Below are 13,078 nucleotides of genomic sequence, written 5' to 3'. Positions count from 1 at the left end.
TGTGTTGACTTTATATTGGCAGTAAAAAGTACAATTACAAAAATACCGAACTCCGAGGAACATTTTAAACGGAAAGTCCCTATAGGTTGGTTTCATATATTTCGTATGTCTAATACACAGGTGGCATTAACTCTCATATGGAGTCGCAGTAAGTATCGAATTTGTATAAATTGAACGAAATGTCTTGAAAATTGAACAAGCAATTTGGAAAAATAAATTTGTCCATAACTAAGAAAAGATCTAAGCGACATATTTGAAAATCTCCATTTACTGTATGAAAAGGGTTTGGTGATAGAACAATAATAAGAAGTAAAAGTACAATAAGTCTGTCCACAGAAAAGAAAGTTAATACATTGATTACTTACAAACTTGTTCACATCGAACTTTGTTATCTTCAAATAAACATTTGTCTCCTATAGCGCAATGGTCGGCTCGACATACTCCTGCTAAACTCTATAATTACAAAGAGAAAGTAAAAATAGATGACGGAAAACAGTTCTGAGATCAAAACACTGATTATTATGTATTTATTTTCAATCATGGAATACTTTTTGTATGTATTAATAAAATACCTATAACGTTATCAAAGGTACCAGGCTTATAATTTCATACGCCAGACGCGCGTTTTGTCTTAAAAAACTCACCAGTGACGCTCCGATCAATAAAGTTAGAGCAAGTTCAAGCGCATTGAGGACACAAAGTAATGCCAAAGGTTATAGTGATCTTTGTCTGGGATAAGAAAATTCCCGTGGAATATGTTAGAATGTTCCTCCTTCGGATAATGGGACTCAAAAGTAAATTTAAAACTAGGATTTTATAACAAAAGTGAAAATACGTATACATTTGTAGATTGATACATATTCATCCACCATCCATTCTTCAACTGATAAGAAAAAAATGATGAATGATAAATGAAATGTTTTGCAATGAAAAATTATTATAGATGTGGTATGATTGCCAATGAGACAACTGTCCACAAGAGACCAAAATAACACAGACATTAACAACCGTGCGGCCTTCAACAATGAACAAAGCCCATATTGCATAGTCAGCTATAAAAGGCCCTAATATGACAATGTAAAACAATTCAAACGAGAAAACAAACGGCCTTATTTGTATAAAAAAAATGAATTACAAGTATATTAATCCGTTCAAATGATATTCAAGTTCTATTATAAAAGGCGATATCAACTACCTAGTATTTAAAATGAAAAAGATGAATTAACGTTCAGTTTAAAAAAAAATCAAAATCGAACAAAAATGAAGATCAATGTAACGAATTTAGTTACCTCTGGCCAGGTTGATATATAGCTATACATACATCCATCTTCTACTTCCAAATCTCCCTGTGTTATTTCGCCAACAACGTCGCACATTTGCCAGTCTGGACGATAGTTAATGCCTTTACATTGTGAAGTGACCAGACATTCTCTAACACAATCTACCATACCAAGTCTCAACATTCTGCGAAGGACATTTATTGAACTGCATCGTGCAAACTCAAGTTTCCCTTGTTGTTTAAAAAATGGTTGCTTACAACTGAAGTCATTTTTGTGACAATATTCTTTCATGGAAAATCCATCTATAACAGGTAAAACGAGAAAGATACCAAACATAGACATGGTACTCTCAACAAGACACTGTCATAGCATATCAACTGTGCAACAGCTTTATACCTATTTTAAGGATAGTGCACATTTGAATTATTTATCAAAATGAAATGCATCCAAAAACAATCTGATTCAGAATGCCAAAACGATTTTTTATTTAAGAAAAACATGGATAATTGTGTAAAATATTGAGATATGTTTCAGTAGCTGTTATATTACCTAAATGTTATCATAAGTATACCGAAGGGAAAGAAAAACAGTTTTAAAGCATTGGCAATATGTTCTGTCTTTTATCGATTTTATAATTTTTTTTTTTAATTTTACGCTAAGTTAAGTTTTGTATAAATTAATATGTATATGTTATAGGAAATTTGTGAAATCAGGGATTTTGTAAAATCACTAAAATTTCAGGGAATTTAGAAAATCCCTGATTTTGACTAGTGATTTTACAAAATCCCTAATATGTTTATATTAAGAAAAACACATTTCTGAAAGAAAGTTATACTTTATTGTATTCATGGATTTAACAAAATCCTATATATATAGACCTATTTTCAGTGAGTTTGTAAAATCCCTAACAATTTCAGGGATTTTACAAAACCACTGAAACTGTTAGTGAGTTTACAAAATCACTAAATAGTCCGGTGATTTTACAAAATCCCTGGTTTTACAAATTCCATGAAACATATACATACTAAATCTAAATCTTTGAAAACATTTTTTGGGAAAATGAAAAATGAAAAATGACGAAAATACCAAACTCCGAGGAAAATTCAAAATGGAAGGTCCCTAATGAAATGACTAAGTCAAATGCTCAAACACATCAAACGAATGGATAACAACTGTCATATTCCTAACTTGGTACAGTCATTTCGTATGTAGGAATTGGTCTATTAAACAAGGTTTTAGAGCTAGATAGACCTCTCACCTGTAAAACAGTCGCTTCAAAATTCCATTATATTGATGACGATGTGAGAACACACGTGTTTAAATGTCCAAATTACGGGTACAGCAGTCAACATTGTGTTCTATTTGATAATCGAGTTCAAAAAGCATCTGAAATCAATCTTTCAATTTAATAACGTGATGAACATTTGAGATCCATCCGTCGGCCTATCTATCAATAGCTCTTTTATGGAGCCGTCGATATTCTTTTAATAAGCGGGGTTGCGTTCAATATCGTAGCGCCTACATACGGCTGGTCGTAGATTTAAGACTATTGAACGTGTATCTAGCATAGCTGCTACATAGATATTGATAGCAACTAGGCCAGCTACTCATTTGGTCGACAAAAATCAACATAACACTACGTAGCCGTTACAATATTGAACGCAACCCTGTCGATCTATTTATTTTCTACTTTTCGATATAGTTCGTACTTTTTATGCACTTATGTTTAAATTCTCCTATTTAAATGATAATTTCATTTTCTACTGTAAACAGTTAATAACATGTAATTTTATTATTCCTGCTTATGATGACCAACATGTTATATTCAATAATTCAACATATTACATATATTCCCGACGTTAAGTTGCAACATGTGAAATTTAATAAGTATCGGATCTATCGAATATATATTGTTTATAATAAATTTTAAATGTAACTCCAGTTTTTACCTTAAACGTTATGTATTCCTTATCGTTGTTTTCTTTCTTCTATAAAATAGGTTTTTGCTAATAGCCTTGCAGAGACTTGCTCATTCATTTTCCTTTGGATGATAACTTCGTGTCACACTAACATAACTATCATCTCGCCATATTTTATTGCTATACGTTTATTATCTATGCAACTTTATATAAATTATAAATGTAAAAGTTGCGTGTATATGGTTTTCAAATAATTCAGTTGATACGACATCGAGCACCTTTTTTTTTTTTTTTATCTCATTACCTGATAGTATTATCAAGCAGCGTCATTGCTATCATACAAATTAAATGCCGAACATCGTTTGGGTCAAGGTCAGGGTTATCTTTCATTCGGTATTCAGATTTTCATTATTAATTACAAATGTTATATAATTCAATAATCGTTAACTTCTTATAAATAAAGTAAAATCAAACGATAGGTATTCCATGATTATTTGTCATATTGATTCTCTCTTCCCACGAAGTATAATGGGATTCATGATGGTGAAAGTCATTCGGTTCAGATATGCTTTAGAATGACCAGAATATCTTTACGACGATGGTGACAGACATTTGCTTAACAAATCACCGATTTGACTTTCCAACATACTGTTTGACACATGTAGGCTGAAGCAGATATGGAGTTCGTGTAGTCTTGCAAAATATGGTGTACTTTGAAGTTCTAAAGAACTTCTGAATAGTTTTAAATTTCGGTCTGTTTCTGAAATTAATTATAACATAACTTTTTATTTTAAACTCTGTATACCACCATTCCCTATGTAAAATTAAGTATTTTCTAATATACATTGACGACAAAATTTCTTCCTATTTGACGTTTACATTTTCTGACGTCATGCATACGAAGCAATGAATGTATTTTTTTTTTATTTGATACATGCTTTGTGTGCATTAGTGTAAATGCTTGTTTGTTTTAAGATTAAAACACTGTGATGAATGCTGTACCCATATTTTGACCATTTTACCTATTATGTCGCATCGTTGTAAATATAACGGAATTTTATGCGACTGTCATACTAGTGAGAGGTTTAGCGGTATAAAACAAGGTTTAATTCGCCATTTTCTACATTTGAAAATGCCTGTACCAAGTCAGGATATGACAGTTGTCCATTCGTTTGGTGTGTTTTGTCACTTGATTTTGCCATTTGATTCAGGACTTTCCGTTTTTAATTTTCCTCGGAGTTCAGTATTTTTGTGATTTTACTTTTTTGTTTTAATTCGATTACCTATGGAAAGTCTTTGTGTGCAGTATTTGACTGCAAGCTATACATCGTTCTTATCCACAGCCCTCACAGCAGTCTTCTGACGACGAGCTTAATTTAGATCATAAATCAGTCCTCATCAACATACTTTTGGGTATTGTATGTCTACGGATAGTCGGTACGGTTGACCTGGAAAGGAGAGTTCGAACGACGTCGATACATTCTTCGATGAGTTCTAGATTTACCGCAGTGGAAAAACTAACTAGAGGCTCTAAAGAGCCTGTGTCGCTCACCTTGGTATATGTGAATTTAATAAAGGAAACAGACAGTTCATGACAAAATTGTGTTTAGGTGATTGTGATGTGTTTGTACATCTTACTTTACTGAACATTCTTGCTACTTACAATTATCTCTATCTATAATGAACTTGTCCGTGTAGTTTCAGTGAAAATGTTAGTAAAAATTTACAAATTTTATTAAAATTGTTAAAAATTGATAATAAAGAACAATAACTTCTTAGGGGGTCAATTGACTATTTTGGTCATTTTGACTTATTTTTTAGTCTTAAATTGCTGTACATTATTGCTGTTTACAGTTTATCTCTATCTATGATAATATTCAAGATAATAACACAAAACAGCAAAATTTCCTTAAAATTACCAATTTGAGGGCAGCAACCTAACAACGAGTCCGATTCATCTAAAAAATTCAGGGCAGATAGATCTTGACCAGATAAACAATTTTACCCCTCCACAGATTTGCTCTAAATGCTTTGGTTTTTGAGTTATAAGCCAAAAACTGCATTTTACCCCTACGTTCTATTTTTAGCCGTAGCGGCCATCTTGGTTGGTTTGCCCGGTCACAAAACACAATTTTTAAACTAGGTAGCCTAATAATGATTCTCCCTATGTTTGGTAAAATTTGGCCAAGTAGTTTCAGAGGAGAAGATTTTTGTAAAAGATCATGGAGATTTACGAAAAATGGTTAAAAATTGACTATAAAGAGCAATAACTCATAAAGGGGTCAACTGACCATTTTGGTCCTGTTGACTTTTTTGTAAATCTCACTTTTCTGAACATTAATGCTGTTACAGTTTATCTCTATCAATGATAATATTCAAGATAACCCAAAACAGCAAAATTTCCTCAAAATTACCAATTTGAGGGCAGCAACCTAACAACGAGTCCGATTCATCTAAAAAATTCAGGGCAGATAGATCTTGACCAGATAAACAATTTTACCCCTCCACAGATTTGCTCTAAATGCTTTGGTTTTTTAGTTATAAGCCAAAAACTGCATTTTACCCCTACGTTCTATTTTTAGCCGTAGCGGCCATCTTGGTTGGTTTGCCCGGTCACAAAACACAATTTTTAAACAAGGTAGCCTAATAATGATTCTCCCTATGTTTGGTAAAATTTGGCCAAGTAGTTTCAGAGGAGAAGATTTTTGTAAAAGATCATGGAGATTTACGAAAAATGGTTAAAAATTGACTATAAAGAGCAATAACTCATAAAGGGGTCAACTGACCATTTTGGTCCTGTTGACTTTTTTGTAAATCTCACTTTGCTGAACATTAATGCTGTTACAGTTTATCTCTATCAATGATAATATTCAAGATAACCCAAAACAGCAAAATTTCCTTAAAATTACCAATTTGAGGGCAGCAACCTAACAACGAGTCCGATTCATCTAAAAATATCAGGGCAGATAGATCTTGACCAGATAAACAATTTTACCACTCCACAGATTTGCTCTAAATGCTTTGGTTTTTGAGTTATAAGCCAAAAACTGCATTTTACCCCTACGTTCTATTTTTAGACGTAGCGGCCATCTTGGTTGGTTTGTCCGGTCACAAAACACAATTTTTAAACTAGGTAGCCTAATAATGATTCTCCCTATGTTTGGTAAAATTTAGCCAAGTAGTTTCAGAGGAGAAGATTTTTGTAAAAGATCATGGAGATTTACGAAAAATGGTTAAAAATTGACTATAAAGAGCAATAACTCACAAAGGGGTCAACTGACCATTTTGGTCCTCGTGACTTATTTGTAAATCTTACTTTGCTGAACATTATTGCTGTTTACAGTTTATCTCTATCCATAATAATATTCAAGATAATATCCAAAAACAGCAAAATTTCCTTAAAATTACCAATTCAGGGGCAGCAACCCAACAACGGGTTGTCCCATTCATCTGAAAATTTCAGGGCAGATAGATCTTGACCATATAAACAATTTTTCCCTCATGTCAGATTTGCTCTAAAGGTTTTGGTTTTTGAGTAATAACCAAAAACTGCATTTAACCTTCATGTTCTATTTTTAGCCGTGGCAGCCATCTTGGTTTGATGCTGGGTCACCGGACACATTTTTAAAAATTAATACCCCAAAGATAATTGTGGCCAAGTTTGGATTAATTTGGCCCGGTAGTTTCAGAGGAGAAGATTTTTGGAAAAGATCATGGAGATTTACGAAAAATGGTTAAAAATTTACTATAAAGGGCAATTACTCCTAAAGCGGTCAACTGACCATTTTGGTCATGTTAACTTATTTGTAAATCTCACTTTGCTGAACATTATTGCTGTTTACAGTTTATCTCCATCTATAATAATATTCAAGATAATAACCAAAAACAGTAAAATTTCCTTAAAATTACCAATTTAGGGGCAGCAACCCAACAATGGGTTGTCTGATTCATCTAAAAATTTCAGGGCAGATAGATCTTGACCTGAAAAACAATTTTACCCGGTGTCAGATTTTCTCTAAATGCTTTGGTTTTTGAGTTATAAGCCAAAAACTGCATTTTACCCCTATGTTCTATTTTTAGCCATGGCGGCCATCTTGGTTGGTTGACCGGGTAAAAAAACACAGTTTTTAAACTAGATACATCAATGATGATTGTGGCCAAGTTTGGTTTAATTTGACCCAGTAGTTTCAGAGGAGAAGATTTTTGTAAAAGTTAACGCCGGACGACGGACGACAGACGACGGACGATTGACGACGACGGACGACGGACACCAAGTGATTAGAAAAGCTCACTTGGCCCTTCGGGCCCGGTGAGCTAATAACAAAATCTGAAAGACTGAAGATGGCCTCAACAATTATTCATTTATTATTCAGTCTATTAAGGTAGCACACTACAAAGATTTTGTTACTACCAATCACTAACCTTTAAAAGACTGTAACTTTCTTATCAATGCATAAAAACAATAAAAGAGGCAAATATAGATAGATACAGGATAAATCTTTTAAATGAATGCAATTTTTGTATTATGCAATCATTATGTAATCAATTATTTTGTAATTAGTGGCAATATATCGATCATTTCACTTGAATGAATTAAGCTCTATCATCTCTTTAACTATACAGAAAATTTTAACGAAATCTTAAGCAACACATCATGGGCTTCAAAAGGGTGTCCCAAATTGTCCCTATTGTATTCCTTTCTCTTATTGATCTCTAATTAGTGTAAACATCCTAACAACATAAAAGAAGATAATGTTTAATTAGGTGTTAAATTTGTTATATACATTCTATCTGAAATCTGAGACACCCGTTTTTAGATAATGGCCATAGGAACAATATATATAATAATCAACCCACTAGGAATACCGTGGAAATTTGGTGAAAAATATTTTAGACACAGTTAACATTGTAATTGGTTGCATAATTGTTGCATAATACTAAAAATTGCCTTTATTTGAAAGAGTTATCTGTTGGCTATCCAAAACTACTACTTTTATAAATTTTTAAGCATAATTAAGAAAGTTTTAGCATTTTAAAACTTGGTAGTTGGAGTTATTAAATCTTTGTCTTATGCTACCTCAAGAGCTTTTCAGATCAAAATGACCGTTTCTGGTTAAAAAATGGTTTGCTAGTATTTTTTTAAAGTGGCACATTTACTGGGTTTGAGGAATCCATGTACGTGTTTCCTTTTAAAACTGTCCTGGAATTTCGATATCTTCTTGTTTCTCATCTGAGTCAACACTATTTATGTTTCCTGAGTGTTAATGTTGTCCTTTACTTGTTAGAAAATTGTTCTTTCGCCCTGATGGATATATCTAAATTGTTAAGATATTCTTTCAATTGTAAGTTATCAACTCTGTCCGGGACAGAATAACGTCCTTTTGATAAAAAATCTGATATTAACACTTTAATTCTGTCAGGGATAGAAATAAAGTCCTTTTGATTTAACTCTGACATAAAGACTTCCTTTTTAGCTCACCTGGTCCAATGGGACAAGTGAGCTTTTCTCATCACTTGTCGTCCGTCGTCCGTCGTCATCGTCCGTCGTTGTTAACTTTTACAAAAATCTTCTCCTCTGAAACTACTGGGCCAAATTAAACCAAACTTGGCCACAATCATCATTGGGGTATCTAGTTTAAAAATGTGTGGCGTGACCCGGTCAACAAACCAAGATGGTCGACATGGCTAAAAATAGAACATAGGGGTAAAATGCAGTTTTTGGCTTTTAACTCAAAACCCAAAGCATTAAGAGCAAATCTGAATGGGATAAAATTGTTTATCAGGTCAAGATCTATCTGCCCTGAAATTTTCAGATGAATCGGACAACCCTTTGTTGGGTTGCTGCCCCTAAATTGGTAATTTTACGGAAATTTTGCTGTTTTTGGTTATTATCTTGAATATTATTATAGATAGAGATAAACTGTAAACAGCAATAATGTACAATAAAGTAAGACATAAAATAAGTCAACATGACCAAAATGGTCAATTGACCCCCTAAGGAGTTATTGTACTTTATAGTCAATTTATAACAATTTTCATTAAATTTGTAAATTTTTACTAACGTAGCAAAGTACGATTTACAAATATTTCAACATGACTAAAATGGTCAGTTGACCCCTATAGGAGTTATTGCCCTTTATAGCCAATTTTTAGCCATGTTTTGTTAATCTCAGGAATCTTTTACAAAAATCTTCTCCTCTGAAACTACTAGGCCAAATTAATCCAAACTTGGCTACAATCATCTTTGGGGTATCTAGTTTAAAAATTGTGTGGCGTGACCAGGCCAACCAACCAAGATGGCCGCCATGGCTAAAAATAGAACAGGGGTAAAATGCAGTTTTTGGCTTACAACTCAAAAAGCAAAGTATTTAGAGCAAATCTGACATGGGGGTAAAATTGTCAAGATCTATCTGCCCTGAAATTTTCAGGTGAATCCGACAACCCGTTATTGGGTTGCTGCCCCTGAATCGGTAATTTTAAGGAGATTTTGCTGTTTTTGGTTATTATCTTGAATATTATTATAGGTAGAGATAAACTGTAAACAGCAAAAATGTTCAGCAAAGTAAGATTAACAAATAAGTCAAATGACCAGAATGGTCAGTTGACCCCTTTAGGAGTTTAGTAAATTAATCCAAGCTTAGCCACAATCATCTTTGGGGTATCTAGTTTAAAAAATGTGTGGCGTGACCTGGCTAACCAACCAAGATGGCCACAATGGCTAAAAATGGAACAAAGGGGTAAAATGCAGTTTTTGGCTCATAACTCAAATGCATTTTGAGCAATCTGACCACTTTTAAATTGTTTATCAGGTAAAGATCTATCTTACCTGAAATTTTTAAATGGATCGGACAACCTCTTGTTAGGTTGCTGCCCCCTGAATTGGTTATTTTAAGGAAATTTTGCCGTTTTTTATTATTATCTTGAATATTATTATAGATAGAGATAAACTGTATACAGCAATAATGTACAGTAAAGTAAGACATAAAATAAGTCAACATGACCAAAATGGTCAATTGACCCCCTAAGGAGTTATTGTCCTTTATAGTCAATTTATAACAGTTTTCATAAAATTTGTAAATTTTTACTAACATTTTCCACTGAAACTACGGGGCCAAGTTCTTTATAAATAGAGATAATTGTAAGCAGCAAGAATGTTCAGTAAAGTAAAATGTACAAAAACATCACCATCACGAAAACACAATTTTGTCATGAATTCATCTGCGTCCTTTGTTTAATTTTCACATAGACCAAGGTGAGCGACACAGGCTCTTTGGAGCCTCTAGTTTTCTTATATCTACAATATCGTTCACGAGCAATTGGCAACTGGTTTTCACGACGCCCTCTGAGAAGCCTTGTAGATGTGTTGATGAGGGTTGATTTATCATATTAACATCTTACTACTGGCCAAATGAAGTCCTTGTGTGACTTCAAATATTCACGTTTTATTCAGATGTGTTATCTCTCAATCGATTTATGACTTTTGAACGCCTGTATACTACTGTTTCCTTTATTTGTTTACCAACAGGAACATCATCTGAGAAGCAGTATACTCACTACAATTGTTATGTGTACCCTCCTTATAGAAGCAGAGCTACACATAAGACAATCCAAAAAGAGTCCTGCACTCAATTCGTCCATCTGAAAATCAAAACTCAGCGGATATTATCATGTGTTAGTATCGAATAGAAATATGCAATCGGACTTTTCTCTATAGAACTGAAAATATCCATTTAAATACAGTCTACCGAACTTGGAAGAGCTTCTAGCTTGTTTCCCAACAAAAAAGGGGGAATGGCAGGTCTGCTACCGGTATACACATTTTGAGGAACAATACATTTTGGTCACTTAGTATACAGAGAAATCGGCCTTTATCGTATTTGTATTGACACTCGGAGTAAAATATGGAAATGGATGCAGTTTGAAATTTCCGGGGAAGCATAGAAAGCTTTAATAACAGTTGAAAAACTGGAAATTGAAATTCGACTTATCTATCTCTCACAGGCGGCGGCCACTGAAGAAATGTTATACACTTTGTGCAAACCCAGTTTGCCCTGTATACAAACTAGCGAAAGAAAATCTCTACATTTTTAACTAAGTTTAAACAACTCTGGGAGATGTTCTAATGACCTAATAAGTCCCATTAAAACAGAGTAACAGTTATATATTGATAAAATTGGAATCCATCAATGGAAAACTAAGATTCAAAATATGGACACCTAATGGCTATGGTACGCCCGAACCACTTCACTTGCGATTAATCTAGATAATCTTAAGGGGGTTCTTAAGATTAAGTAAAAGGTGGTTAAAGCGTGACATGAACACCCAAAGCAACTGTATTAATTGTAGAAAATTAGTGGGCACAATATTTCAAACTTGTGGATTATTTTCTGAATATTGTTGAATCAATTTCTAGCACTTTGAGTTAAGAATTACATCAACAGACGTTATCACAGTAAAAAACTCAAACATAATTTAGCAGGATCATTTGTCTCATGCAGACTTGAATTTAAACATTACTTTTCAGATTTGAAAATAGTTGTGTGTATAAAATACAGTTATTTGTGAGAGTATACGAACCTCAGTGAGGACAGTTTAAATATACATGCACTTGTTGGTATTTTTGTATTCGGAAGTCGAAGAGCTATAAAACGTAAATAGGGATCTTATTATATTCAATAAACTATAATAAAATTGAGAATGGAAATGGGTAATGTGTCAAAGCGACAACAACCCGACCATAGAGCAGACAACAACCGAAAGCCACCAATGGGTCTTCAATGTAGCGAGAAACTCCCTCACTCTGAGGCGTCCTTCAGCTGGCCCCTTGAAAAATATGCATACTACTACAGTGATAATGGACGTCATACTAAACTCCGAATTATAAACAAGAAACTAATACCAAAAATCATACAATACTAACAAAGGCCAGATGCTCCTGACTTGGGACAGGCGCAAAGTTGCAGCGGTGTTAAACATGTTTATGAGATCTCAATCCCCCCCTTACCTCTAGCCAATGTAGAAAAGTAAACGCATAACGATACGCGCATTTAAATTCAGTTCAAGCGAAGTCCGAGTCCGATGTCAGAAGATGTTACAAAAGAAAATAAATAAAATGGCAATAATACATAAATAACAACAGACTACTAACAGTTAACTGACATGCCAGCTCCAGACCTCAAGTAAACTGATTGAAAGATTATTTCTTCATCATATGAATATCAGGCACAATCCCTTCCGTTAGGGGGTTAGTATCATACTATCATAAAATATATGAGAAGAACATAACCCGTGTTATGACAACAACTGTTTAAAAAAAATGTGTTTAGTTCCGATGCAAAGACCCTATAAGTGAATCAATATTAAAGCCAAAATATGCAATCTTTAATGACCTGACAACAGTATCGTAACTATGTCCCTTCTTAGTAAGTCTGTTTAAAGATTTTGTAAGCTTTTGAGGTGAATATTGACATTGTTGTGCTTTGTAAAGAATATTACAATAAATGATTGGATCGCATGATGAGTTATATTTACGAAGTATTTCCGTATACCGATGATCAAATTTAGTAAATGTTTTGACTAGTTTGTGATATCGAAAACCCTGGTGTAATAATTTTTCAGAAAAAACAGAAATTTCTCTAGCTAAAATCGTATACGTTGTTACATACACGAGCGAATCGTACAGATTGAAATATATAAACACCATAAGATGGTGACAAGGGAACGTCACCATCTAAAAATGGATAATTAATGATAGGAAATGAAAAATCATCTCTTTTATCATAATTTTTTGTATTAAGCTTCAGAAAGAGCAGTGGTCATTGTTAGTATTAGCTTTATTTAAAGTAAGTTCAACAGGCCGATAAATTTCTTGAGTATACA

At 33.5% G+C, this 13,078-nt stretch overlaps 1 protein-coding gene across 1 annotated transcript; it reads right to left on the bottom strand.

Moving 5' to 3' along the window:
- Positions 1–357: 357 nt before the first annotated feature.
- On the bottom strand, positions 358–1,644 carry LOC134688142 (uncharacterized). Its single transcript, XM_063548615.1, has 2 exons — positions 1,290–1,644; positions 358–453 (listed from the first exon to the last, which is right to left on the bottom strand). Exons 1-2 carry the CDS (start codon positions 1,620–1,622, stop codon positions 358–360), a joined length of 429 nt encoding a protein of 142 aa, XP_063404685.1. The 5' UTR covers positions 1,623–1,644.
- Positions 1,645–13,078: the final 11,434 nt, after the last annotated feature.

This window comes from Mytilus trossulus, chromosome 10, assembly GCF_036588685.1.
Source record: "Mytilus trossulus isolate FHL-02 chromosome 10, PNRI_Mtr1.1.1.hap1, whole genome shotgun sequence".
NCBI lineage: Eukaryota > Metazoa > Mollusca > Bivalvia > Mytilida > Mytilidae > Mytilus > Mytilus trossulus.
The sequence above is the reverse complement of the archived record's forward strand: the minus strand, read 5'-3'. Positions and strand labels throughout refer to the sequence as shown.

Coding starts and splice junctions, on each gene's coding strand:
- LOC134688142 (XM_063548615.1), bottom strand. CDS start 1,622: ATGTCTATGTTTGGTATCTTTCTCGTTTTACCTGTTATAGATGGATTT. Junction 454..1,289: donor ATATATCAACCTGGCCAGAG/GTAACTAAATTC, acceptor TTGTAATTATAG/AGTTTAGCAGGAGTATGTCG.